Source organism: Sorex fumeus, unplaced genomic scaffold (assembly GCF_029834395.1).
Source record: "Sorex fumeus unplaced genomic scaffold, SorFum_2.1 ptg000042l, whole genome shotgun sequence".
Classification (NCBI taxonomy): domain Eukaryota; kingdom Metazoa; phylum Chordata; class Mammalia; order Eulipotyphla; family Soricidae; genus Sorex; species Sorex fumeus.
In genome coordinates, this window is record NW_026606099.1 from 4,634,571 (window position 1) to 4,660,370 (window position 25,800).

Genomic DNA, 25,800 nt, shown 5'->3' on the forward strand with positions numbered 1-25,800 from the left:
GAAATAGGACTGAGGTAGAAGGAATTAGCCCTGATCCCCCACGAAAGGCCAAAGGTATAATTCCTTAGAAAAGAAAATATTAGGCCTGAACTCTTCCCACATGAAAAGAAGCCAATGATAAAAAGATTTCTCATTTTATTTGCCTTGTCAGCCCAGGAAGCCAGCTCAGGAGTCCCCAGGCTTCCTCCCCAGTTAACACCTAAAACCTACATTGGAGATAAGTTCCAGGATAAACAATGCTCAAGACTCATCCCAACTCTGCAAGTTATAACAACTCATTTAGCAAAAACAGGGCTAGGGGCCAGTGTCCATGAGAACTTTTTGCCCCTTTGTAAACAATGAGGACCAGGCCACTGGAGCCTGGAAAAAGTGTACGAACATGAGGGTGCCAGACTAGGTGCCAAAGAGCCAAAGACACAGAAGGCAACCAAATTTGTCCTTGGGTTCTGTCCTTGCTAGAGCCTGGCAAGAACCAGGGCCAAGATCAAAGCTGCCCCAAACTCAAGGTTCCACAAGAAACAGCAGTGGTGCTTGTGCCCACTGGAATTCTTCATCCGGGCAATCTCCTGGGTGACTTTGGTGAAGATGCCTTGAGTCAGCTGCAAAGAGCAAAAGAATAATTCATGGTTGAAGAAACATTACAGGTGTTAAGCTGCTTGCCTGGCATCAGTGACCCTGGTATGACCATCCCTACCCCCCCTAAAAAAAGTTCACTGCCAACATCATCCAACTCTGAGGTGACTCCACCATCCCACCCCATCCTCAACAAAAAGCACAGAAAAACACTCCCACTACCCGCCTTCCTAGTCTTCAGGCTCAGCACCTGATTCTCGATAGCAGATGACTCCATAAATGTCACACCCCAGGACTCCGCCAGCTTCTTCCCCTCAACTGCTTGGACCTCTCTAGAAGGAAATTAAGGACGTGAAGATGAAAATTAGTAATATCCTGGACCAGAACAATAGTACAGAGGGTAGGGTGCTAACGTTGTCTGTAGCTAACCCATATTCAATTGCCAGCACCCTATATGGTCTTCTGAGCCCTGACAGGAGTGATTCCTGAGTTCAGAGCCCGGAATAAGCCTTGAGTACTGATGGTGTGGTCCAAAAGACAAACGTAAAACATCAGCAATATCATAATGTTCAAAAACTCTGGAATCTAAATTTTCTCTGATCATCTTACTTCCCTAAGGTTTAGGTGGAGGGCAGAGGAAGAAAAAAATACAGAAGAAGCCTAGAACAGAGGCTTCAACAGGAAAACAATGTTTGAAATATTAAAACATTTGCAATAAAAAGGTGAGCCTGCCAAGTTAGAAATGAAAAGAGGTGAAATGACTTATTCAAATCAGTGGCAGAACAGATTACAGACTGAATTAAAGTCTGGGCATGGGGGAATAAGTAGGAATAAATAGAATTACAGACTGAATGATTCCTAGATTAGCTCACTTTCTATTGCGGGCAGCTTCAGAGATTTCCATACCTATCTGGTGAGAGATCTGCCTTGTTCCCCACTAGAACCACTGGCAACCTAGAAGGAAAGAACAGTTACTCCAGGACGGGCTCCTACTCCCCGCAGATCCCAGACTCTTTCACATAAGGCTGGATACCACTCCCATCAGACCCATCACACAGGATCTACATTCCAGCCACCTCCCTAACTTGGACATGACCCCTCCCTCAACTTTCTATTATCCTCTCGTATCCATATTTCTTTATTCCCCCATGGCCACTTACAGGTTTTCCATGGCCTTTATGTAACTTTTGGTACAGAACCTCAATGACTTGGAAGCTTTATATATAAAAAGAGGAAGGTGAAACCTTATTCTGGGAAATCCTCAGATTGTCCAAGTCCCCATTCACAACTTTTTACATTTACCTATGCAGAGAGCCCGGCAAGCTACCGAGAGTATTCGATATGCCAGACACAGTAACAACAAAGTCTCCAATGGAGACGTTACTGGGCCCGCTCGAGCAAATCGACGATCAACGGGAGGGCCTTTACCTTTACCTTTACCTTTACATTACATATGAACCAACCACAGAGACTACCAGAATTCATCTCACAGACTGATCTGCCATATTTTGATACCCGATCCCAAACTGGTACCTGTCCTGCTGTGTCCATCAGGTATAGTTGAATCATCTTTGCCAAGAGTCCTGTCTTGCTGTAAGCTGAAAAGAAAACTTGACTGTGAGATAGCCTTTAGGTCTATCAACAAGTACCCTCATGCTTAGCCCTGACAATGACATAAGTGTTTTCTAGGAAACTGAAGAGACAATATTAGAATTCAACTTTACTTCTTTTTCTTTTTCTATTTTTGCTTTTGGGCCACATCAAGCAGAACTTGGAGCTTACTCCTGGATCTGTATTCAGGGATCACTCCTGGGAAGGCTTGAGGGATCCAAACTAGGTTGGCCGGGTGCAAAGCAAGAGCCCTACCTGCTATCCTAGCTCTCTGGCCTCTTATCTATCTCTCCCACTGTCTTGCAAAATTCACTCTAGTTCAACAGATTGAACAAGATTAGAGACGAGATTTGTTTGCTTTGGGGCCACACCCTGCAATGCTTGGGGGTTACTCCTGGCAGGGCTTGGGGGACCACATGGAATTCCAGGGATCTAAGTTGGGTAGGCTGAGCGCAAGGCAAGCACCCTACCCACTGGCTGTACTATCTGTCCAGTCCCGAAAGATTCGATTTAATATCTAATTAAGTAAGTCCCCTAGCTCCAGGTAAATGTCAGATTTTTTGACCTGGGTGTGGCACTTCCCTATCAGATTCCTAGTGGAGAAATTTACTCACTCCTCTCACTGTGGGATCTTCCAGGAACTCACCCTCCACAAATTGATGAGCCAAAGATGTCTCCCCTGTGGGAAACAACAACAGTTTTATCTACATCTACGTTAATTCACATGTTCTGCCCTTTTCAGCTGTGGCCTTACCAGAACCTCATCTTCTTTTCATCCTTCGTCTCTACACGTTAGCCACTGGATACATTTCTGCAGCAAGCACCCGGATGCATCAGTGATGGGCAGAATTGTGGCCCAAGAAGGCTTTGATTACCCCTCTCTGGGAAGATCTGGGATTCCCTAGGATCCCAAGAAGCCCTTCAGGTTTGTTCCACATGTACCGTGCTCCCAAAAGACAAACTGCGACCTCATCCTGTAGAGTAACGTTGGGGGCCACTCTTAACATTTCAGCAGCCAAGACCATATTAACTAACCCGCCTGTGCTTCCTCTTCCTGCAGCCCTCCACCCAATACCTCCACTCGGACCCTTCCTTTCCTTCTCTTCACCTCTCTACATCCCTGTTCTAATGATGCCAGCATTCCTGCAGGGTCGCGCGCCTCCTCTGGTGATAAAGCTGCGGTGCGCGCGTGTCTTTCCCTTTCCCGAGCGGTACCCGAGGATAACAACCTTCCGGTGGCCAACTAGCGGCACGGCAGGAGCCTCTCGCAGGGGCCTGCAGAACAGCGAGGCGTTCACGGAGGGTACAGGGCAGCAGGCGCTGCATGCAGGGAGGAAAGTCGCTCACCCCAATTTGCCTGGAGTAAGCCAGACAGAAACCAAAACAAGCGCCGCGCCCGGAGCCGCCCACGTGATCACAACACGCCAAGCCTAGCGCGAGAGAGCCGGGCGCGGGGAATACAGTGCCGCGCCGCCCCGGGCTCCGCCCCACAGGCCGCTCGTCATTGGTCATTCCACAGGCTGTGGGCGGGGCCGTCGGCAGGAGGGAAGGGTGGGTCTCACGTGGAGCGGGAGAATCGGGTTCTGCGCGTGCGCAGACTAGAGCCGGTTCATTCATAAAGAAACAGAAAGGGACCCAGGTGTTTGCTCTTTTGAAACCTAAGGCGAAGGTTAGAATCTCGGATGAAAAATAGTCGGTGTGGCTGGGTTGTAATTTTTGGTCAAAGTATTTTAGGGTTCTGTACTGCAAGAGCTCTGGGTTCTTGGTAGGAGGGAAAAAAAAAGAGTCAAAATTACAGTTTATCCCTGTCTCTTGCTCCAGCCAGACCTCAGGAAGCAATTCTCTTTTTCTTTTCTTTTTTTTTTTTTTGAGCTATACTACCCTGCTGTGCTCAGAGAGCAACTCCCTGAGTGTTTCCTGGGGCTAGGTTGCTAAAGGAGTGTCTTTCCAATAGCATTGCTGGGGGGCCATGCAGTTCTGGGATGCAGTAAGACCTCTTGCAAATCATGCGCACTAACTAACCCTTCAAGCCATCTCCCTTACTCTTGGAAAGCAATTGTTATTCTTAGGAAAATTGTTAGATTAGCCTGTGGCCAAGCCAGTCCCTGTGATCTGATAATCTTCACATTACTTACATTCAGCAAATACTTAGTGTATGCTGTGTGTTCCTAGTATTATTCTAGCTTTGGAAATAAAGGGATTAACTTGACAAATAAGATCTCTGAGTTTTTGGAATTTAAAACCTAATGAGGGCTGGGGGCTTGAACGACTGAACAGTTGCTCGCCACCCGTTTGCTTACGGCTGACCTGGTTCGATCATATGCATCGCTTATGATCCCCCTAAGCACCTTCAGGAGTAATTTTTTTTGGGGGGGTCACACCCGGCGATGCACAGGGGCTACTCCTGGCTCATGCACTCAGGAATCACTCCTGGCAGCACTCCGGGGAACCATATGGGATGCTGGGGATCGAACCCGGGTCAGGCCGTGTGCAAGGCAAACGCCCTACCCGCTGTGCTATCACTCCAGCCCCATTAGGAGTAATTCTTGAGTGCAGAATTAGGAGTAACCCTGAGCATTGCCGGGTGTGACCCCAAACAAAAACCTAACGAGGGGAAAACGAGCATATAAACAAGGAAATATGGGGCCGGAATGATAGTACAGCAGGTAGGGCATTTGCCTTGCACGCAGCTAACTGGTTCGATCTCTTGGCATATGGTTCCCTGAGCACCTCACAGGAGTAATTCCTGAGGACAGAGCCATGGGTAAGCCCTGAGCACAGCTGATGTGATTCAACAAATAAATAAATTGAGCTGGAACAATAGCACAGTGCGTAGGGCATTTGCCTTGCACGCAGCCGACCCGGGTTCGATTCCCAGCATCCCATATGGTCCCCTGAGCACCGCCAGGAGTGGTTTCTGAGTGCAGAGCCAGGAGTAACCCCTGTGCATTGCTGGGTGTGACCCAAAAAGAAAAAAATAATTAATAAAAGTAAAATAAAATAGAAAAAAGTCTAAGATGATGGCTGAGAGCCAGGCCATTAAAGTTCAAGCTATGGAGCTGGATGTCTTATGGGGCGCTTGCTTTGCTCGCGGCCGATTCAGGATCACTCCCAGGCAACACATAGGGTTCCCTAAACACCTCTAAGAGTGATCGCTGAGAACCATCCAGCGTGTGTCCTCCACCCCACCCCACCCCCACCTCCCGCCAATAAAATAAAAGTCTAGGCTAATTGTTGCCAATGTTTTGTTTTGTTTCATACCCCAGCAGAGCTGAGGACTTACTCCTGGCTCTGTGATCAGGGATCACTCCTGATGGAGCTCAGGGGACTATATAGGAGCCAGAGATCAAACCTGGGTCAGCTACATGCAGGGCTTGCACCCTGTCAATTGTACTATATCTCTGGCCCCAGGCTGATAATGTTTAAGTTGGGATACAAAACGATTCAAAACTGTGTTTCAGAAAGATATCTTTAAAGCTGGGATCAGAGAGATAGATCAATAGGCAATGCATGCTCTCTATAGGGGAGATTCAGGTTTGATCCCTGGCATGACATGGTCCTACAAATACGATTCGGAGCAACCCCTGACCACCATGCCAGGTGTAACTCCTATCCAGAATCACCAGTTGTGGTCTAAAACCCAAAACAAAGAAACAACTAAACAAAACAAGATATACATAACTAAGAAGCATAGACATACACAAGTAAAAAACATAGATATACATGAATAAGTAATACAGACGTGCAGGACTAAACAATATAGATACATATGGAGGGTTCTATTGCACAAGGCTTTAGGACTTCTTGGTCTTCCACATCCTACAACTTTGCTGAAGAAACAATTATGTTAATGTATCAACTATTATTGTATAACAAACAATATGACAACTTAAAGTAACAATGTATTTGTTTTCAGCATTCTCTGAATGGATTGGCAACTGGTCGCTTGCCTGTTCTGGACTCACTCACAGAGTCATGGTCTGCTGGAAGCCTAAAACATACTCATCCAAGGATGGGAGAGAGTACAGCCAAGAAGATTGTGGCTTTGCATGCAGCTAACCAGGGTTCAATCCCTGGCACCCCTTATGGTTCCTGAGAACCTCCAGGAGTGACTCCTGAGTCCAGAACCACAAGTAAGCCCTGAGCATCGTCAGGTGTGTCCCCAAAACTGTAGCACTGTAGCACTGTCCTCTCGTTGTTCATCGATTTGCTTGAGCGGGCCCAGTAATGTCTCCATTGTGAGACTTGTTGTTACTGTGTTTGGCATATCGAATACATCACGGGGAGCTTGCCAGGCTTTGCCGTGTGGGCGAGATACTCTTGGTAGCTTGTGGTGCTCTCCGAGAGGGGCGGAGGAATTGTTCCAAAAACAAAACTAAAAAATTTCTTAACACTCACACCTCTGAGGTCTTGCTGCTGACTTTCTGTTTGGTTTGACTTCACTCTCTCTGCACTTGCCTCCCATTCTTTGTTTTAAAGGGTTAGCAGCTTCGGGGCTGGAGTGATAGCACAGCGGGTAAGGCGTCTGCCTTGCATGCGGCCATCCCGGGTTCGGTTCCTAGCATTCCATATGGTCCCCTGAGCACCGCCAGGAGTAACTCCTGAGTGCAGAGCCAGGAGGAACCCCTGTGCATCGCCAGGTGTGACTCAAAAAATAACTAAGTAAATAAAATAAAGGGTAGCAGCTTCCTTACAGGGTGACAGAAGCACAAAAGAAAATGAAGCATTAGACCAGGGATGAACTCAGTAGTACAGTGCTCTCCTTACCTGTATGAGGCCCTGGGTTCAGTGCCTTGCACTGCAAAAATAAAATAAAAGCAAAAATTGTTAGGCTTCCCGAGACCTGAGGCTCTGGAACTCATTTAATATGATTTTTGGTACATGTTTTAAGTCCAAGCAAACCATCCTAGATTTAGTACACAGAGAAATAAACTTCCTTTTTTTCTTCCTTTTTTTTTCTTTTTTGGTTTTTGGTTATTGAGTTATACCCTGTGTTGCTCAAGGGAGTCTCCTAGCTCAGAATTGGAGGGGATTTCGGTGGGAGGGGGAACAGGGGTAGACCATATGATGCTGGGGATCATGCCCCAGCATGTGCTCCAGCCCCTTCACCAAATCCTAGCCCTAAATTTTATTCCTTGATGAGAGAAACTATACGTTGTGGTTGTATTCAGTCTACTGCAGAGTAGCTGTCTGCTGGCTATGATAGGCTGGAGCCCCCCAAGTTTCCACTGCTGTGGTTGAGCCCCACAACTCCATCCTCACCACCCACACCACCCTGAAGCACTCTGATTATCCTTTTTGGTGGACGTCTATGAACTTTCCTGTCAAACATCCAAGCGGCACTAACCTAACTCTCTCAAATTCCATCTTTTTTATTTGTTAATTTTGTTTTGGTTTTGGGGGGACCAACACCTGGCAGTGCTCAGGGCTTACTTCTGGCTCTGCACTCAGGGATCACTCCTGGTGAGGCTCGGGGTGGGTAGATGAGGACCCTATGGGGTGCCAGGCATCCCAGGAACATGTGTTGGCCACAGGTAAAGCAAGTGCCCTACCCTCAGTACTATCTCTCCGGCTGGTATTTAATCTTTGATCTAGAACATCGAGAATGTAGTTTACTGCTGTAACAGAAAGTCCGGACAACAGCTTGAACAAAATGGGACCTTCTCTCTCAGAGACTGGAGTTTGTGCTTTGCGTTCAGCAGTCCAGGGGTGGAGGCTCATTCCTGGCCGCACCTGGTCCCCTGGGGGGAATAGCCTAGTACCACTGTGTCTCTTCCATCTACAAAGAGGCTCTGGTAATGAAACCAAAATTTTTTTAATTTCAAATGAATATGAATAAAACTAGTCTTAAAACTAGTCTTAAACCGGGGCTGGAGCGATAGCACAACGGTAGGGCGTTCACCTTACAAGCGGCCAACATGGCCGACCCGAGTTCGATTCCTCCGCCCCTCTCGGAGAGCCCGGCAAGCTACCGAGAGTATTCGATATGCCAGACACAGTAACAACCAAGTCTCCAATGGAGACGTTACTGGGCCCGCTCGAGCAAATCGACGATCAACGGGAGGGCCTTTACCTTACCTTTACCTAGTCTTAAACTATAAGAGTGAATCAAGAGAGATAGCACAGTGAGTAAGATGTCTTACATGCAGTCAACCCCAATCCAATCCCCAGCACTACATACGGTACCCCAAGTACCACCAGGAGTGATCCCTGAGCAGAGAGCCAGGAGAAAGCCCTAAGGATCGCCAGATTTGGCCTAAAAACTAAAATAGAACGCCCCCAAAAAATAAGAGTACAAAACAGTTGGAGTCAGAGAAATAGTACAACAGGTAGGAAGCTTGCCTTGTGTGGAGCTGACCTGAGTTCCATCCCTAATAACTCATATGGTCTGTATGTCCTTCCAAGAGTGATCCCTGAGCACAGAACCAGGAGTAAACCCTGAACACAGACAAGTATGGCCCAAAAAACAAATCAGAAAACTATAAAAATTGTAAAGTGGTGATGATGATGATGATGATGAAAGATTTCTAGATCAGGCTCAGCTGTCTTCAGGGCTTACCCCAGGCTCTTCACTCAGGGATCACTTATGGTCCACCAACTCAGGGGACCAAATGGGGTGCCAGGGCTTAAGCCTGGGTCAGCCATGTGGAAGGCAACCACCCTATCCACTGTACTATCATTCCAGCTCCTCAGGGGTTACTTTTGGTTCAGTACATGGGTATCTCCTGGAGGTGCTCAAGGAACCCTGTGGTGCTGGGGATTTAGCCAGGGGGCTCCTGCACACAAGGAATGCTCTCAAATTACTGAGCTATCTCTCTGGCCCCAGGATATGTATTTTTTTGTTTTTACTTATTGTCAAGATCATTATTATTTGCAGTGACAGATCTCCAATCCAGGGTCTCTCCCATGATCTCCCAGTGAGAGTCTGCCTAGGCTACATACTGTTATATCTGTGTATGTCACTCATTATGTTCAATATTAGAAATTAGATATTTGCTCACTTAATTTGTACTGGAGAGTTCCCAAATTGTATTTAGGAGATCCAGGGTCCCCTGCTAGTGATTCTCAGCCAATCGGCAGATGGTTGAATACAAGACCCAAGGATGCAGTGCTGCTGGGGCCCTGCAGTGCCAGGAATTACCCAGGCCACCTAGGAAGTGCTCAAGGATTATACTCTGGGTTCCTTGGGGGACCATGTAGTGCCTGGGTCATTCAAGACCAGCAGCCTGTCTATCTGTTCAGCCCTAATTTGTGTTGGTTGTTCTGTTTGGGCCACACCCAGTGGTACCCAGCTGCTATTCCTAGAGGAGCCTGGGCCCAGGCAGTACTGGGCATCAAGCCCTTGGCTGCAGCATTCAAAACAAGTGCTCGTGTCCTTTGAACCATCTCCCCAGATCTGACAAAATTTAATTTTTTTTTCGCTTTTTGGGTCACACCTGGCGATGCACAGGGGTTACTCCTGGGCTCTGCACTCAGGAATTACCCCGGCGGTGCTCAGGGGACCATATGGGATGCTGGGAATCAAACCCGGGTTGGCCTCATGCAAGGCAAATGCCCTACCCGCTGTGCTATCGCTCCAGCCCCCAATATTTAATTTTTAAAAGTTTTCCTCAGAAGAGGCCAGAGAGCCAAGAGTAGCCCCTGAGAATTGTTGATGTGACTCTACCCATCCTCCTCCCAAAAGTTTCTTCAAGATAGCCAGATAATATCTTTTATCTTAGATCTTTTTATGTGTGTGCCAGATATTGAACTCAGGTCAGCCGCATGCAAGGCAAACACCCTAACCACTCTACTATCGCTCTGACCCCTAGTTAAAATATTTTAATCAGAAAAACGGATGGCCATAATTTTAGCATCAACTGTTTTGGTAGTATCCTGTTGGGAGCTAGTCCCAGCTATGAGTCAATCCCAGTGGTGCTCGGTGAACCATGCAGTTCCAGGAATCAAACAGAATGTGCCTTAACCCCTATACTATCTCTTGGGCCTTGTGTCAACTATTTATTTATTCACTTATTTTCATTTTGGGGTCACACCCAGTAATGCTCAGGGGTAACTCCTGGCTTTGCACTCAGGAATCATTTCTGACGGTGCTTGGGGGGCGGGGGTGGCATATGTGATCGAACCTGGGTCAGGTGCATGCATCACTTTTTTTTTTTAAAGGTATATAGATATATACTGAAGCTACATTGTGGACATGCTATCTTTCTTAGTTTTAATTTGGCTAATAAATTACATGAAAGTTTTTTTTTTATCACTTTTCTAATCTGACGACCCAAACTTTATTTTTTAAAATTTTATTATTATTATTATTATTTGGCGGATACAATAGCACAGCGGTAGGGCGTTTGCCTTGCACGCAGCCAACATGGCTGACCCGAGTTCGATTCCTCCACCCCTCTCGGAGAGCCCGCAAGCTACCGAGAGTATCTCGCCCGCACGGCAGAGCCTGGCAAGCTCCCTGTGACGTGTTCGATGTGCCAGACACAGTAACAACAAAGTCTCCAATGGAGACGTTACTGGGCCCGCTCGAGCAAATCGATGAGCAACGGGAGGGCCTTTACCTTTACCTTATTATTATTATTTAAATTTTTATTAGTGAAACACCATGAGGTACAGTTGTAGACTTACAAATTTTTGTGCTTGGGTTTCAATTATACAATGATCAAATACCCATCCCTCCACCAGTGCCCATTTCCCACCACCATGGATCCCAGTATCCCTCCCACCCCCCATCCCCCCCATCCCCTACTGCTTCTGTTGCAGGGCGTTCCCTTTTGTTCTCTCTCTCCTTCTGAGTGCTGTGGTTTGCAAAAGAAGCATTGAATGGCAATCATGTTCGGTCTATAGTCTACTTTCAGCATGCATCTCCCATCCTGGAAGGATCCTCCCAACACCCTTTATTTGGTGCTCCTTTCTCTATCTGCGTTGCCTTTTCCCCTAGCATGTGCAACTGGCCTCCAAGCCATGGACTAAACCTCCTGGTACTTATCTCGGCTATTCTTGAAAACTCAAACTTTATTCTTATTTTTTATTTTTATTTTTTGCTTTTTGGGTCACACCTGGCGATGCAAAGGGGTTACTCCTGCCTCATGCATTCAGGAATCACTCCTGGAAGTACTCGGGGGACCATATGGGATGTTAGGGATTGGACCCGGATCGGTCACATGCAAGGCAAACCTGCTATGCTATTGCTCCAGCCCCAAAGACCCAAACTTTAGACTTCTGGTTCTTACTGGTTTACCATGTTTCTTTGGCTACTCCAGGCCTCCCCTCTCTGCCCTGCAGGCTGACCTTCAAAGATTGGCACACTCTCTGGCTTCAAGTCAGTCTTTCCTCATGGGCAATGCTTGCCAAAGCCTGGAGGGTGAAGGAGGGAAGGTCTCAGGGTTTATTCCTTTTCTCCCCCCTCCCCAGGGGCCACCTCCAACAGTAGTAATGTCTCTGCGTATGTGCAGGGGTCATAACCCCTATGGGGTGGCCCTTTCCTTCTGTGCTCCATCAGGTCTAGAGGTACGTGCTCCATGTGACTCAGGGCACTTTGCCACTCTTGTGGGCCCTCTGGTTCATCCTGTCCAGCCTTCATGAACAACTCGTTTCATCTTCTTCTCCTTGGTTCTCCACTTAAGGGTGCCACCTGTCCTCAAGGACTCTGAACAACACACCTTGGAAGGCTGAGAGGGAAATTAGCAAGTGAAAGATTAGAAGGCAGAATTATATTAAGTTTCATGTCACAGAATAAGTAATGAGAAGGACAGAGGGAAAACCATTCTTTTAAAAAAAATAGATGAAATAAAGCAGCTGGGCAGGCAGGTGATTCCGAGTGAAGGATCAGAAGTTTCCCACAGTAATTGATAACTGAGTGTATCCTTAAAGCCTGAGAACTCCCTGTCGGGGGAAAGGTAGTGGGTAGGGCACTTGCCTTGCACATGGCTGGCTAAGTTGGCTTCTCTGTGCTACATATGGTCCCTCGAACACCTCCAGGAGTGATCCCTGAGCACAAAGCCTGGAGTAAGCCCTGAGCACTGCTGGGTGTGTCCCAAACCTGCACACCCCCCTACACACACACACACACACACACACACAAAAAGTCAGTAATGGAAGAGTGAAAATAGTGTCTGAAAATAGAGATGTGTGGGACTCTGTATGGTAATGAAGACTGATTGTCAGGATGGGACGGTAATATATATTTGGGCTGGAGCGATAGCACAGTGGGTAGGACGTTTGCCTTGCATGCAGCCCAACATGGCCGAACCGACTTTGATTCTGCTGCACCTCTCGGAGAGCCCGGCAAGCTACCGAGAGTATCTCGCCCGCACGGCAAAGCCTGGCAAGCTCCCCATGACGTATTCGATATGCCAAACACAGTCACAAGTCTCACAATGTTACTGGGCCCACTCAAGCAAATCGATGAACAACGGGAGGACAGTGATACAGCGATATATTTATTTATTTATTTATACACACATACACACATATGTACACACACACTGTGGAATTTTTAAAACATAGGTAAAAGTAAAGGTAAAGGCCCTCCCGTTGATCATCGATTTGCTCGAGCGGGCCCAGTAACGTCTCCATTGGAGACTTTGTTGTTACTGTGTCTGGCATATCGAATACTCTCGGTAGCTTGCCGGGCTCTCCGAGAGGGGCGGAGGAATCGAACTCGGGTCAGCCATGTTGGCTGCATGCAAGGCAAACGCCCTACCCGCTGTGCTATCGCTCCAGCCCATAACACTTGTTTTTACCTAGGATGACCTAGGTAATAAATGAGGCTTAGAAAAGTCGTTTGGGGCCAGCATAGCTGGTAGGAGATTTGCCGTGCATGCAGCCAACTGATGTTCAATCCCTGACATTCCATATGGTCGCCTGAGCACCACAAGGAGTAATTCCTGAGTGCAATCAGGAGTAAACCCCAAGCATCACTGGGGTAACCCAAAAAGCCAAAAACAACAACAACAAAGTTGTTTGTGGGTTGGAAAGATAGCACAACAGGTAAGGTGTTAGCCTTGCATGAACCCAACCTTAGTTCAATCCCCAGCATTTCATATGACCCCCCTGAGCATCACTAAAAGTAATTCCTGTGTTCAGAATAACCATTGAGCATCTCTGGTATGACTCAAAAACTTAAAATAAAAAGTTGTTTGTTATGTAATTTTTAATGTGTGGTACGAAAAACAAAACCTGTAATACCAAAACTAATGAGTTCACATGTTTTCTTGCCTAAGAAAGTAAAGTTAGGACTGGAGTGCACACTGCTGGTCCAGGTTCGATCCCCAGCAACCCACATAGTCTCTGTAATCTCATATGGTCCCGTGATCACTGCCAGGAGTAATTCCTGAGTGCAGAGCCAGGAGTAACCCCTGAGCAACACCAGATATAACAAAAACAAAACAAAACAAAACAAAAGCATAAACTAAAGTTGGTAGTAAGAAAAGCCAGTAAAGGACTAGAGTGATAGCATAGTGCCTTCCATGTGCCTAACCTGGGTTCAATCCCCAGCATCCTATATGGTCCCCCAAGCACTGCCAGGAGTAATTCCTGAGTGACCCCCATCCCCCCAAAAAAAGAAAGCCAGTAAAATTAGAAAAGCATTTTTAAAATCATATGGTGGAAAGAGATTATAAACATAGCCATGAAAATAACACACAGTTTGAGAAACACTGAAGATAGCAATAGAAACTGCTATTTCCTTGGCACAGTGATTGGGCATTGGCAGTACCAGGAGAGCTAGACATTGTGAAGACCCTCTGGTATTTCTTTGGAAAAGGACATGCCTACCTTAGGGCTGCAAGTCCCACACGGGGGGGAAAAGATAAGGGTCTGGATTAGAGTGGCAACAGACAGGGTGGTGAAGACTTGGCCAAAAGGCATTTCAGGCAGAGGTTAAGAAGCTGTTGGCAGGGCCACAGAGATAGTACAGCAGGTAGGACATTTGCTTTGCAACAGGTTGACCCGGATTCAATCTTCAGCACCTCATATAATTTCCCCAAGCCCCTGGGTTCAGAGCCAGGAGTAAGCCTTGAGCATTGCCAGGGATGGTTCAAAAACAAAAACAAAAGGGGCTGGAGCGATAGCACAGCGGGTAGGGCGTTTGCCTTGCATGCAGCCAACATGGCCGACCCAGGTTCAATTCCCAGCATCCCATATGGTCCCCCGAGCACCGCCAGGAGTAATTCCTGAGTGCATGAGCCAGGAGTAACCCCTGAGCATTGCCGGGTGTGACCCAAAAAGCAAAAGAAAAAAAAAAAGAAACTGCTTGGGGACCAGATCCCTGGCATCCCATATGGTTCCCTGAAGGAGTAATTTCTGAGCGCAGAGCCAGGAGTGGCCCTTGAGCATATCAGTGAGTGAGGCTCAAAAACAAAGAACAAAAAAGAAGCTGATTGGTTAGTGGGCAAAGTGAAGGGAGATGACAACAATTCCATTTATAGAATTAGAGGACCTGTGGGGACGAGTGGGCAGATTTCAGTGGGGACAGGGGAGAGCACTGAATGAATGCCTTGGCTTTGCTCATGTAGGTTTGGGGCATCTCCTGGATGGTCACGTGTTCATCGGTATGTCTAGACACTTCACAAAAAGTCACTCGTGTACAAAATCACAGCTTCCCTGCAATCTTCCTCCATCTGCTTCTCCACTCACTCCTGTGCTTACTCTTAATTTCTCTAGCCTGGAGTATAATGAACACCAAAACATTTCAGGAAAATGGGAAGTATTTAGTTCCTCTCAGGGGAACCTTGCTCAATCTAGGAACCACAACCAGAAACTTACAAAATAATGAATCATGCAAAAAGAAAATAGAAAATGATGTATGTATTTTTTTAAAAAACAATAATCAAAGGGCCCAGGGATGTGACGCAGTGGTAGAGACCAAGAGTTCAATCCCCAGCACTGCCCAGGCACCGCGATCTCCATGCCATTGCCATGGGTGACCCCTAGTACTACAGTGTGATGTCTCTGGTGCACTGCAACCAAGTGTGTGTGAGCCCCGTGGCCAAGTATTGCACCCCAGCACCAGAAGAGTGCCACCACTGAATAATGCAACAGCAACCACAAAGGAAAAGGAAAAGCGTGGGGTGGGGGGAGACAGGAAGAAAAAAATCTTTAGACTAGGAAGGTGACTGAAGGGCTGAGCTCATTCTGTGTTTGTTTTGTTTGGGGGGGGGGCACACTCAGAGATGCTCAGGGGTTACTCTTGGCTCCGCACTCAAGAATTACTCAGGGGACCACATGGGAAGCTGGGGATTGAACCCAGGTTGGCTGTGTGCAAGGCAAGGCCCCTATTTGCTGTATTATTGCTCTGGCCCAAGAAGTCCAGGTTTGATCCCAGCCTGCAGTCTGTTGAGCAGTACCAGAAGTGATCTGTTCTAGGAGTGCCTGAGCACCAACCACTGAGCACCACCAGGTATGTGAAAAAGTAGCTTTGGTCCAAACACACCATTCCAAAAAGGAAGGAAGGAAGGAAGGAGGGAAGGAAGGAAAGAAGGTAGGAAGGAAGGAGGGAAGGAGGGAAGGAGGGAAGGAAGGAAGGAAGGAAGGAAGGAAGGAAGGAAGGAAGGAAGGATTGAATCCTAGGGTTGACCCAGGTAGGGGTGTTGTTAATGCCATTCAAGATTCAGTGTTAGGGTATCAGTCTGAAAATTGCACTGCTAAGGTTTAATGCTTAATGGCAGTTGTCACAATGCCTTCACTGTCCTGGTTCTGTGGGTTGAGTTATCTCTTCTGACTGCAGGTTTAGGACCCCCCCCCCAAGCCCTCCTGATGACCTGCTTAGATTCTTCTTAAATCAAATAATCATTTTGTACAACTATGGTGAGGAGTAAACGAGATAAGGAGCAATATTCAATATTCAATATTCAAATACTTCCCACTGACATCCCAATATTCAAAAAGCATGAATAGTAATTAAATCAAAGCTATGCTGATCAATTATCATTATTAGTTTTAGATGAATTCAGTTTTTCCTCTGTGAGTTGTGCCCAAAGAAGGCAGTGGCCTGTCACAGACACCACATGGAAGATGACCCTGGGCAGAGCACTCCGCCCAGCCGACGTTGGGCCATGACGTTGGGTTTCTCAGGACACCTCCAAATGTTAAAGGAGCCTCATAGGAATTCTACAGTGCCTTAGCCAGAGCCCAGGGCCCAGGTATCTGGCATCCAGGGTGCCTACACCCCCATGTTCCTTCAGTTCTGTATTTAGCACTGTAGTATTGCCTGATGAGTAGAAAATTAGGATTGAAGGAGAGAACTCTGTGGGTAGATCCCGTGGAAACCTGGAATACTACCCCAATCTCACCACAGAAACAACAAAACTAAATTGTCAATTTTGGCTTTTTGGGTCATACCTGGCGATGCACAATGGTTACTCCTCGCTCTGCACTCAGGAATTACTCCTGGAAGTGCTCAGGGGACCATATGGGATGCTGGGGATTGAACCTGGGTCAGCCGCGTGCTAGGCAAACACCCTACCTTTCCTATCGCTCCAGCCCCTAAGTTGTCCATTTCATGGCCCATATACACATATGTATATATGTATATGTATGTATATATGTATACACACATTACATATGTCAAATATCTCATGTGATATAGGTGTTTGTGCATATCCATGATGTATATTATATAATATATCATGTATATAATATTTATTATATATCATATATGATATATGTGATATATTGTACATAGCATACATCACATGTGGTATATATCATATATATCCAGAGAGATAGCTTAATAGGCTGAGTGCATGCTTTGAATGTTGGAGGCTCATCAATTCCTGGTACCACATAGTCCCCTGATTCATCACTTGTCCCCCAAAATAATAATAATACATAGGTACACAGATAGATAGATAGATAGATAGATAGAGTTTCAGAGGTAAAGGTAAAGGTAAAAGGCCCTCCCGTTGATCGTCGATTTGCTCGAGCGGGCCCAGTAACGTCTCCATTGGAGACTTTGTTGTTACTGTGTCTGGCATATCGAATACTCTCGGTAGCTTGCCGGGCTCTCCGAGAGGGGCTGAGGAATCGAACTCGGGTCGGCCATGTTGGCCGCGTGTAAGGCGAACGCCCTACCCGCTGTGCTATCGCTCCAGAGTTTCAGAGACAGAGCTCAAAGCCTTAGAAAACGGGATTGGAGGGACTGGAGCAATAGCACAGTGGGTAGAGTGTTTGCCTTGCACGCGGCCCACCTGGGTTCGATTCCCAGCATCCCATATGGTCCCCTGAGCACTGCCAGGAGTGATTCCTGAGTGCAGAGCCAGGAGTAACCCCTGTGCATCGCTGGGTGTGACCCTAAAAGGAAAAAAAAAGAAAGTGGGATTGAAGTGATAATATAGAGGGTAGGGCACTTTCCTTGCATGTGGTCAACCTAGGTTCTATCACAAGCATCTCATGTGGTCCCCTGAGCCAGTCAGGAATAATTCCTGAGTGCAGAGACAGAAGTTACTCTTGATCACCGGCAGATGTGGTGACATACAGAAAAAACTCAGCACATACTTTGCATACAGGAATCTCTTGCACTGCATCGTCTCCTGAGTATGAGTATCTGTGGGAGTAAACTCCATCACAGACCCAGGAGTAGGCCCAGAGCACTGTCAAGTGTACCCCAACACCCCACCACCACACGGATGGATGAGATCAGAGTATTAGTTGAGGGTTAAGGCAAAGGCTTGCATGTTATTGATCTGATTTGATCCCTAGTACCACACGGCCCCCAGTATTGACAGATATGACCCTGGAAACCTCCCAAGCACCACTAGGGTGACTCTTATAATCATGCAATGCAGACCCTGCACATCACTGCATCTGTGAGTCCTTCCAACTGCCTGCCTAGTTAGCTATGAATTGCTAGGAGGATACCCAGCCCTCCTAAGTAATGCGTAAGAGATCTCTCCCAAAAATATAAATGGAACTCTTCAGGAATTTAGGGATGTCACTCCTGGCACAGGAACCTAGCTAATCTTTTCTGTAGCATTCCAACCTTTAGTGTATGTGCAGCTGAAGCAACCACATTCTATTCCATTTTTAATTAATCAATTGGTATTGGCTGATCAATTACTCTTTCTCCTTAACTCTAGTTACATTGTTATTATTATTCTATCTAGTTACATTGATGGCAAGCAGATAAAATTGAGAGAAATCTTCTCTTTCAACTCTTCATTCCTCCTTCATGCAGCCAACCACCAAATCTGTCAATCCCACATGGATGTTCTGGATCTTCCGTCTCCCTGTCACATCCTCAGTGACAGAGACACAACTGTCTTGGCCAACATTTCTCTGCACTGTTGATTTTTTTTCTTCCACTGGCTCTCCACCTGGGCCTCCCTCACAATCCGTTCTCCACCCAAAAGTTAGAGTGATGTTTTCAAAGTCCAAATTTAGGGGAGACTGGAGAAATAGTACAGGGGGTAAGGCACTTGCTGTGCATCCAGTCAACCCCAGTTTAATCTCCAGCACCTCACATGGCCCCAATCACCCCCAGGAGTGATCTCTGGGTTCCCAGAGTAGTCCTTGATGACCCCAGAGTATGCTACCCCCGACACACACATACACACACAAACTCCTAAAAAACACAAATTTCATCAGGTCACTTCTCCATCTAATACCTAATGAGTTTAATCCATTAAAATTATTTTCTGAAAATGAAAAATCCAAGCTCAATGCTGATTAGTACTTATGGGGCCTTAACAGATGTTTGCTAAAGGGAATGGTTCTTCTTTCAGAGTTAATCTGCCTTGTTTAAATCTCAGAGCAGGACCAAAAGATAGTACAGAAGTTAAAGCACTTGTCTTGCCTACTGCACCCTGAGCAACTCTGTGGATGGCTCTCAAACCAAAAAATTTAAAAAAGGGGGGGCTCAGAGCACCTTCTTACCTTGTCTTTTTTGTTTGTTTTGGGGCTACCCCCAGAGCTGTTTAGGGATCACTCCCCCGGGAGATCATATGGGGTGTGGGGGATTGAACCTGTGCAAGGCAAGTACTCTATCCGCTGCATTATCACTCTAGCTCCTTTAGTTTGAATCTTTTAAAAGCACCCATTTGGGGGCTAGAGCGATAGCACAGCAGGGAGGGTGTTTGCCTTGCACGCGGCCGACCTGGTTCGATTCCCAGCATCCCATATGGTCCCTCGAGCACCGCCAGGAGTAATTCCTGAGTGCATGAGCCAGGAATAATGCCTGTGCTTCGCCGGATGTGACCCAAAAGGCAAAAAAAAAAAAAAATGAAAATGAAAAAAATAAAATAATAAAATAAAAAATAAAAGCACCCATTTGTAGACTCTGGCACATAGTGCTTTCCTCAAGGTCTCACAACTGGTGAAATAGAGTCCTAGATTTTTTTACTGTAGAATTCCAGTGAGTAAGAAATGATCACAGTTTAAAAGTGACCACCAGAAGAAAAAAAAAGTGACAAGCACCAGTATGAGCTCTAATCTCCTGCAACACTCCCACCAGGACTCCAGATCTGGCTATAAAAGTTAAAGCCACTGTACCTGCCCTGGAACCAAAGATGCCCCTCTGACTTTAGAGGAGAGTTTCTCAGGCTTTGTCCAGCTATGGTCCCTCTGTCCTAATGGTTGGCCCCTTAGTCTTGTGCGTGGCCATATTTCTGTTATTTTCACCTGTGGCCCTCTTAGAATATCCTGGGGACACACAAGGGATCATGTGGTTGGCCCCCTAAAAGGGAAACATTATTGATCTAGACAACGCTAGTTCTTAGACAAAGTTAGCATTTTGAAGGAAAAACCCATCCTAGCTGATTGATCAAAAAATAAGGAGAAGAAGGCTGGATGGGGGAGAAAGACAGTCTCCTTTCTAGGGTGGCCCCAGTATCTTGGGTGAGTATACTGCAGTGGCCTCGGTATTTAGTATATTTCTGGGGCCAGCAGCTTCCCAGGAATGAGGAGCTGGATTACTTTGGCTGCATGTCTTTCTGAGAGAGATTTCCTAGTCTAAGGGAAGAGAAGGGCAGGCCTTACATGTGACCAAACCGTGTTTGATCCTTGACACCATATAGGTCCCCTGAGCACCACCAGGTGTTATCCCTGAACCCAAAGCCAGGAGTTACCCCTGAGCACTGCCAGGTATGACTCCAACAAACAAACAAATAAACAAACAAAATCTTAAGAATTCTCAAACAAAGTCCCAGAATCTGTGAGATGGTAGAAGGGCAAGGCCGAGCACATGATTTGCATCCTGGAGTACTGAGCTTTGCCCCAGCACTACATGATCCCCTAAGTACCACCAGGTGTGGTCCCAACCCCTCCCCCCCAAAAAAAGAGCTTCTCTCTGGGTCTAGAACAAGGAAGGGGTGTGTGTGGAGGAATCGGGATTAATCCTAGCTCAAATGTTGGGTGGAATCCCCAGTTGCTGCAGCTGCTGGAGGGTTTAACCAGCTGTTCCCCAGGCAGCTGCAGTGTTTCCTCCAGACCTGACTCTCAGCAAAGGGTCTAATCTCAGCAAAGGACCATTAGCTCCAAGCTTAGCCAAGGGCCTGCTGAACAAATGGATAGAAAGCAAAAGAAAAGAGCTGGAAAAGAGTCCCAAGTTGCAAAAACTTTCATTTTGACATCCTGTGATTTAAAATCAGACACCCTGTGTTCTTAGGCCATGACTTTCCCAGGAGAGAAGTGGAGAAGTTTGGGTTTAGATATCAGAGAAAAGCCAAGCCAGAGTCTAAGGAGTCCTCCCCAATCAGCTCTGATCCCTCACCTGTCCTGTCTGGCTCTGATGCCCCCATACAATGTCTCATTGCTCCTAAAACAGGCTCTATGTAGAGGGGCACTTCTGCTTTCTATCTGCAAACAGAACTAGCGATACTCATATGCTCAGCTGAGAATAGCCTAGTAAGGGATGACAATGACCCACAGAGTCAGAAAAATAACTGAGCCCATCAGCCCACTGAGCTCCTTTCTCCAGACAAGAGTTTTGGGGTTTTTTGGCAGGCGAGAGCCTGAAGTATGTGTTTGTGCCACACCTGACAGTGGTCAGGGATAACTCCTATCCCTGTGTTCAGGGATTACTACTTACAGTGCTCAGAGGACCATATGTGATGCCAGGAATCAAACCAGGGTCAGTAAGTGCAAAGGAAAGTACCTTAAATGTACTCTCCCCATCCTTCCTATGAAAGTTCTTAAGGGGGACCACACTGCCTTCTAGGTATAACTTGTTGATGTTCCTCAGATTCTTCGTATCCTTGCTCCCTATCTTCAGGCCTCTGCGTGTTGCTCTTTTTTTGAACTCATCTTTCAGGTTTCTGATTAAATGTTACTTCCCATCTTTCATCACACTCATCTTTCATTTCATCACTTGGGATGAGTCATTTAAGCCATCTTACCAGATGAAGTGTGAGAGCTTCTTATTGTCCTTCCCCTGTGGCATACAATACCGTACACACCCTAGGCATCCAATCAAGTCCTATTGAAGAAAACCCCTCACATGGAAGATTTTCATGTTTAAACCAACCATATCACGTAGAGGGACAGTAGTAGAGAGAAGGGTGTGCTAACAGCCGACTCAGTCATCCAGCCAGAGAAAAGATGCTTCCTTCAGGGCTAGAGATACGGTACAGGGGTAAGGCTCTTGCCTTAAATCCTGCCAAACCCAGCTTGGAATCCCCTGCACCACATAAAGTCCTTGAGCACACCAAGGGTCACTCCTGACCTGTGTTGGGTATAGCTCAGCCTCTTCCTCCTAAAAGCTTTATCCAGAGTATCAGGGTCCACAAAACCTATAGTCAGGGAACCTCTAGTCAGGGAACTATAGGTCACAATTGGTCATTTTTCAAACAGAGTTCAATATTTTTATATTATAGACCATAGCACAGGCCTCTTCTAACTCTAAACATTTCTAGTAGCTTATATTAATCTGGTTTTCTTATTTGGTCTTAGAGCCAAAGCCAGCTGTGCTCAGGGTATACTCCTGACTCTGCACTCAGGGATCACTCCTGACTCAGGGGACCATATGGGGTTCTAGGGATCGAATCTAATAAGGCATGTGCAGGGCAAATACCTTCCCCACTTCAGCTCCTTAGATCAGTCCGATAAGGCCGCCATAACAAAATACCCCAGAACAGGGATCTTAAACATAAAACACTGAGCCAGAAAGAAATGATAGTGATTAAGGCCCTTGCCTTCCGCTTCCATGTCCTTGTTCAATTGCTGGCACACACATAGGGTTCCCTGAGAACTATCAAGAGTGACTCCCGAGCACAGGCTAAGCCCTGAGCAGGGGTGCCAACCCTTATCTTCCAATTAAAATAAAGTATGTAAGGACATAGTATTAGAGTTAAGGCATTAAGGCCTCATATCTTACTTGATCATGATTAAATTCCCAGAACTGTACATGATCCCCAGAACAAGGAATAACACCTGAGTACCTCTGTACCAAACCAAAAAAATGCCATTTATTTATTGAAAGGCACTTCTTTTTTTAATTGCATTTTGGTTTATTTTGGGGTCATATTTGGCAGTGCTCAGGGCTTACCGCATTCAGGAATCACTCCTGGAAGGGCTTGGAGGATTATATGTGGATCAGGGGATTAAACCTAGGTGTACCACATACAAAGCAAGTGTCCCTCCTGCTGGATTATCATTCTGGCCCCTGAATGGCACTCTAAAGCCCACAAGCTCCTCAGTGCTCAGTCCTGGTAATGATGTACAACCCAGCAGATCTGGGGATTGAACTGGGGGGGTCTCTGCATGCTAGGCCTTTGTCTCCCTGACCCCAATTTGAGTTCTTCTTTCTTTCTTTCTTTCTTTCTTTCTTTCTTTCTTTCTTTCTTTCTTCCTTCCTTCCTTCCTTCCTTCCTTCCTTCCTTTCTCTCTCTCTCTTTCTTTCTTTCTTTCTTTCTTTCTTTCTTTCTTTCTTTCTTTCTTTCTTTCTGTGTCATACCTGGCAATGCACAGGGGTTAGTCCTGACTTTGCACTCAGGAATTACTCCTGGCAATGCTTGGGGGACCATATGGGATGCTGAGAATCGAACCCAAGTAGGCTGTGTGCAAGGCAAATACCCTACCTGCCATACTATCATTTCAGCTCTCCCCAATTTGATTTCTGATGAGTGTTTTCTTCCTGGCTTTTAGATGTTCCCCTTCTCATTTCTTCCTTATTGTTTTTGCCTTCATGCGTGTAGCAAAAGCAAACTAGTTTTGTAGTGGTGGGGGGCTTGAAGCCATACGGGGCTTACTCCTAGCTCTGTGCTCAAGGATCACTCTTGGTGGGCTTGGGGGCCATGTGGGTGCTGGGGATGGAATCCTGTAGGTCGCATGCAAGGCAAATGCCGTATCTGCTATACCATTGCTCCAGCCCTGAGAAAGCAAACTCTTTGGTGTCTGTTTTTTGATTCCATCAGATGAGGAACCTGCTGTTATGACCTCATGTGAACTAAACTCTTCCTTGGAGTCCCATCTCCAGTAGTCCACAAGGGGCTTCTATACACCAACCTGGGGCAGAGGAGGGGACATGGACATTTGAGTATTAACAAAACTCAGGTCTGCTCTTCAAGTCTGTGTTCTTGAACATGTATCCCGCTTGCTTCTGTGTTTCTTTGATTTCCTTTTTTCACTGAGGGGAAGACGATGTTCACTCTTGAACACCTTTCTAAATAAAGTTAGAAAAAAATTCAATATCTCCTCTCCTTTAACCGCCCAAGATTCAGAATCTCCCTGTACTTTCTTGTTGAGTTACCCCCCTCTATCTCTATATGTATTTCCTTAACATTAGGTGGCTAAGGAACTTCAAACAGGGAAGGACAGGACGAAAATGAGCCAGTGAAAATGAGAGAAAAATAAGCGTCAGGAAACTAGGACTTTATTAGTGATTCAGTGAGGGTGAGTGAGAAGAGTCAAAACAGCTGTGTTTTGACAACACAGACCTCTAGGCTGTGGCCCCATCCATCAAGATAGTCTTATTTCTTGTTATTCTGATTCCAGTTCCATAACTGATTAAACCAGTGGGCAAGTTACTCAACTTACTAACTTACTTTCTCTCTCTCTCTCTCTCTCTCTCTCTCTCTCCCCGCCCCCCTTTTGCTTGGGATTTTGGGCCACACCCGGCGTTGCTCAGAGACCACATCTGGCTCTGTGCTCAGGAGTCACTCCTGTAGGGCTAAGGGGCCTGTATATGATGCTGGGTTTTGAACAAGTTTCACAGCTGCAGTGCGTTAACTCTTGTACCATCTATCTGGCCTTCAATCTCTCTTTGCCTCAGTAATATGTTCTCATCGGGTTATTGTGAGGATGAAGAGAAAATGCATATAAAGTGCTAGAACAGGGCCCAGCATGTAGTAAGTTCTCAGTAAACATTAGGTACGCGAAGTTAAGTTTCCCAGTCTACAGTTTTAACAGAGCTGCCCATCTTCATTCTCATACTGACCAAGTCCTTGCTCATGTTACTTCTCTCTGTTCTCCACCATACATGCCTCAATAGTCTACTCTGTCTCCTTGTTCTCTGGAAGACCTTCTGCTACTAGTATATATATTCAACTCATTCTGATTAAGTAACAATGTTGTTTTGGTCATGATCCATTTTATACATTTATGTCTTCTTCTCTAGCACAGAAACTGTTTCCTAGTGTGTGTGTGTGTGGGTGTGAGTGTGTGTGTGTGTGTGTGTGTATGTGTACCACACCCAGCTGTGTTCAGGGCTTACTCCTGGCTCTGTGCAGAGGGTTTACTCTTGGAGATGAAGGGGGACCATGTGTGATGCCTGAATCAAATCAGGATTGGCCAAAGGCAAGTTCCTTAACTTCTTTCCTATCTCTCTGGCCCCCAGATTGTGTGTGTATGTGTGTGTGTGTGTTTTACAGTGCCTATTATGTTGTTACCTTGTCATGTTCCTAATCCTGCTTGAAGAATGAAAGTTTAAGGGGTAAACTCAGATAGGGGGATCTGAGTTCTGGGCAACAAAATAGGTCACCTAAATCTTGGAGCAGCATTTCTCCACTCTGCCCTCCCAGTTTGCAGAGTTCTTCCAGGATTATCACAAAATGATCTGTATATTCTCTAATCAAGATTATCTCAAATAAAATTATAAAAAATGGTAAAAAAAAAAAAAGTAAGGTAGACGTGGAGTTCATGCACAATTCAATCAGTCTAATCAGTGGCTGAATAAATAGCAGTACTCCTACATAAAAAAAGACTATCTCTAAATTATACATTAGTTCTAAACCCCAAATCTGTCCCACAATATATTGTGAAGAAAGAAGTGTTAGGAAATCAATCATACAGCAATGCAAGTCCACTTCCAAAAAGTTTGGGGACAGTTGTTAATAATTTAGGTAGAACAATGAGGAGAGAAGCATCAACGGCAGCAAGAGATAGATGCAAAAAAATAGAAAAGATTGGTAACACCTAGTCCCTGGGTCCCACCTGGCATAGATGCTGACCTCCATATCCACCTGGCAGGGAGATACCATTAGCTCCAGCAATACCTAACTTCCCAGCCAGGCCTTCCCCCTAATCCTCACTGCCTGTAATTTTTTTGCTGGGGAAGGGTAGGTACACCTGGTTCTACTCAGGAGTTCATCTACATACAGTACTGGGGATCCAGTGGAATTAGTCACATGCAAGGCTTATCTCCTGTACTGTCTCTTGGCCCACCTCACTGCCTGTTTTATT

General features: G+C 46.1%; 1 protein-coding gene across 1 annotated transcript; it reads right to left on the reverse strand.

Annotated features, from left to right (window-relative positions):
- Positions 1–455: 455 nt before the first annotated feature.
- RHEBL1 (RHEB like 1) lies at positions 456–3,696 on the reverse strand. The gene is given in 7 exon segments (XM_056119987.1): positions 456–599; positions 824–905; positions 1,480–1,547; positions 1,734–1,788; positions 2,107–2,114; positions 2,808–2,888; positions 3,676–3,696. Coding segments are annotated over 7 exon segments (459 nt in total).
- Positions 3,697–25,800: the final 22,104 nt, after the last annotated feature.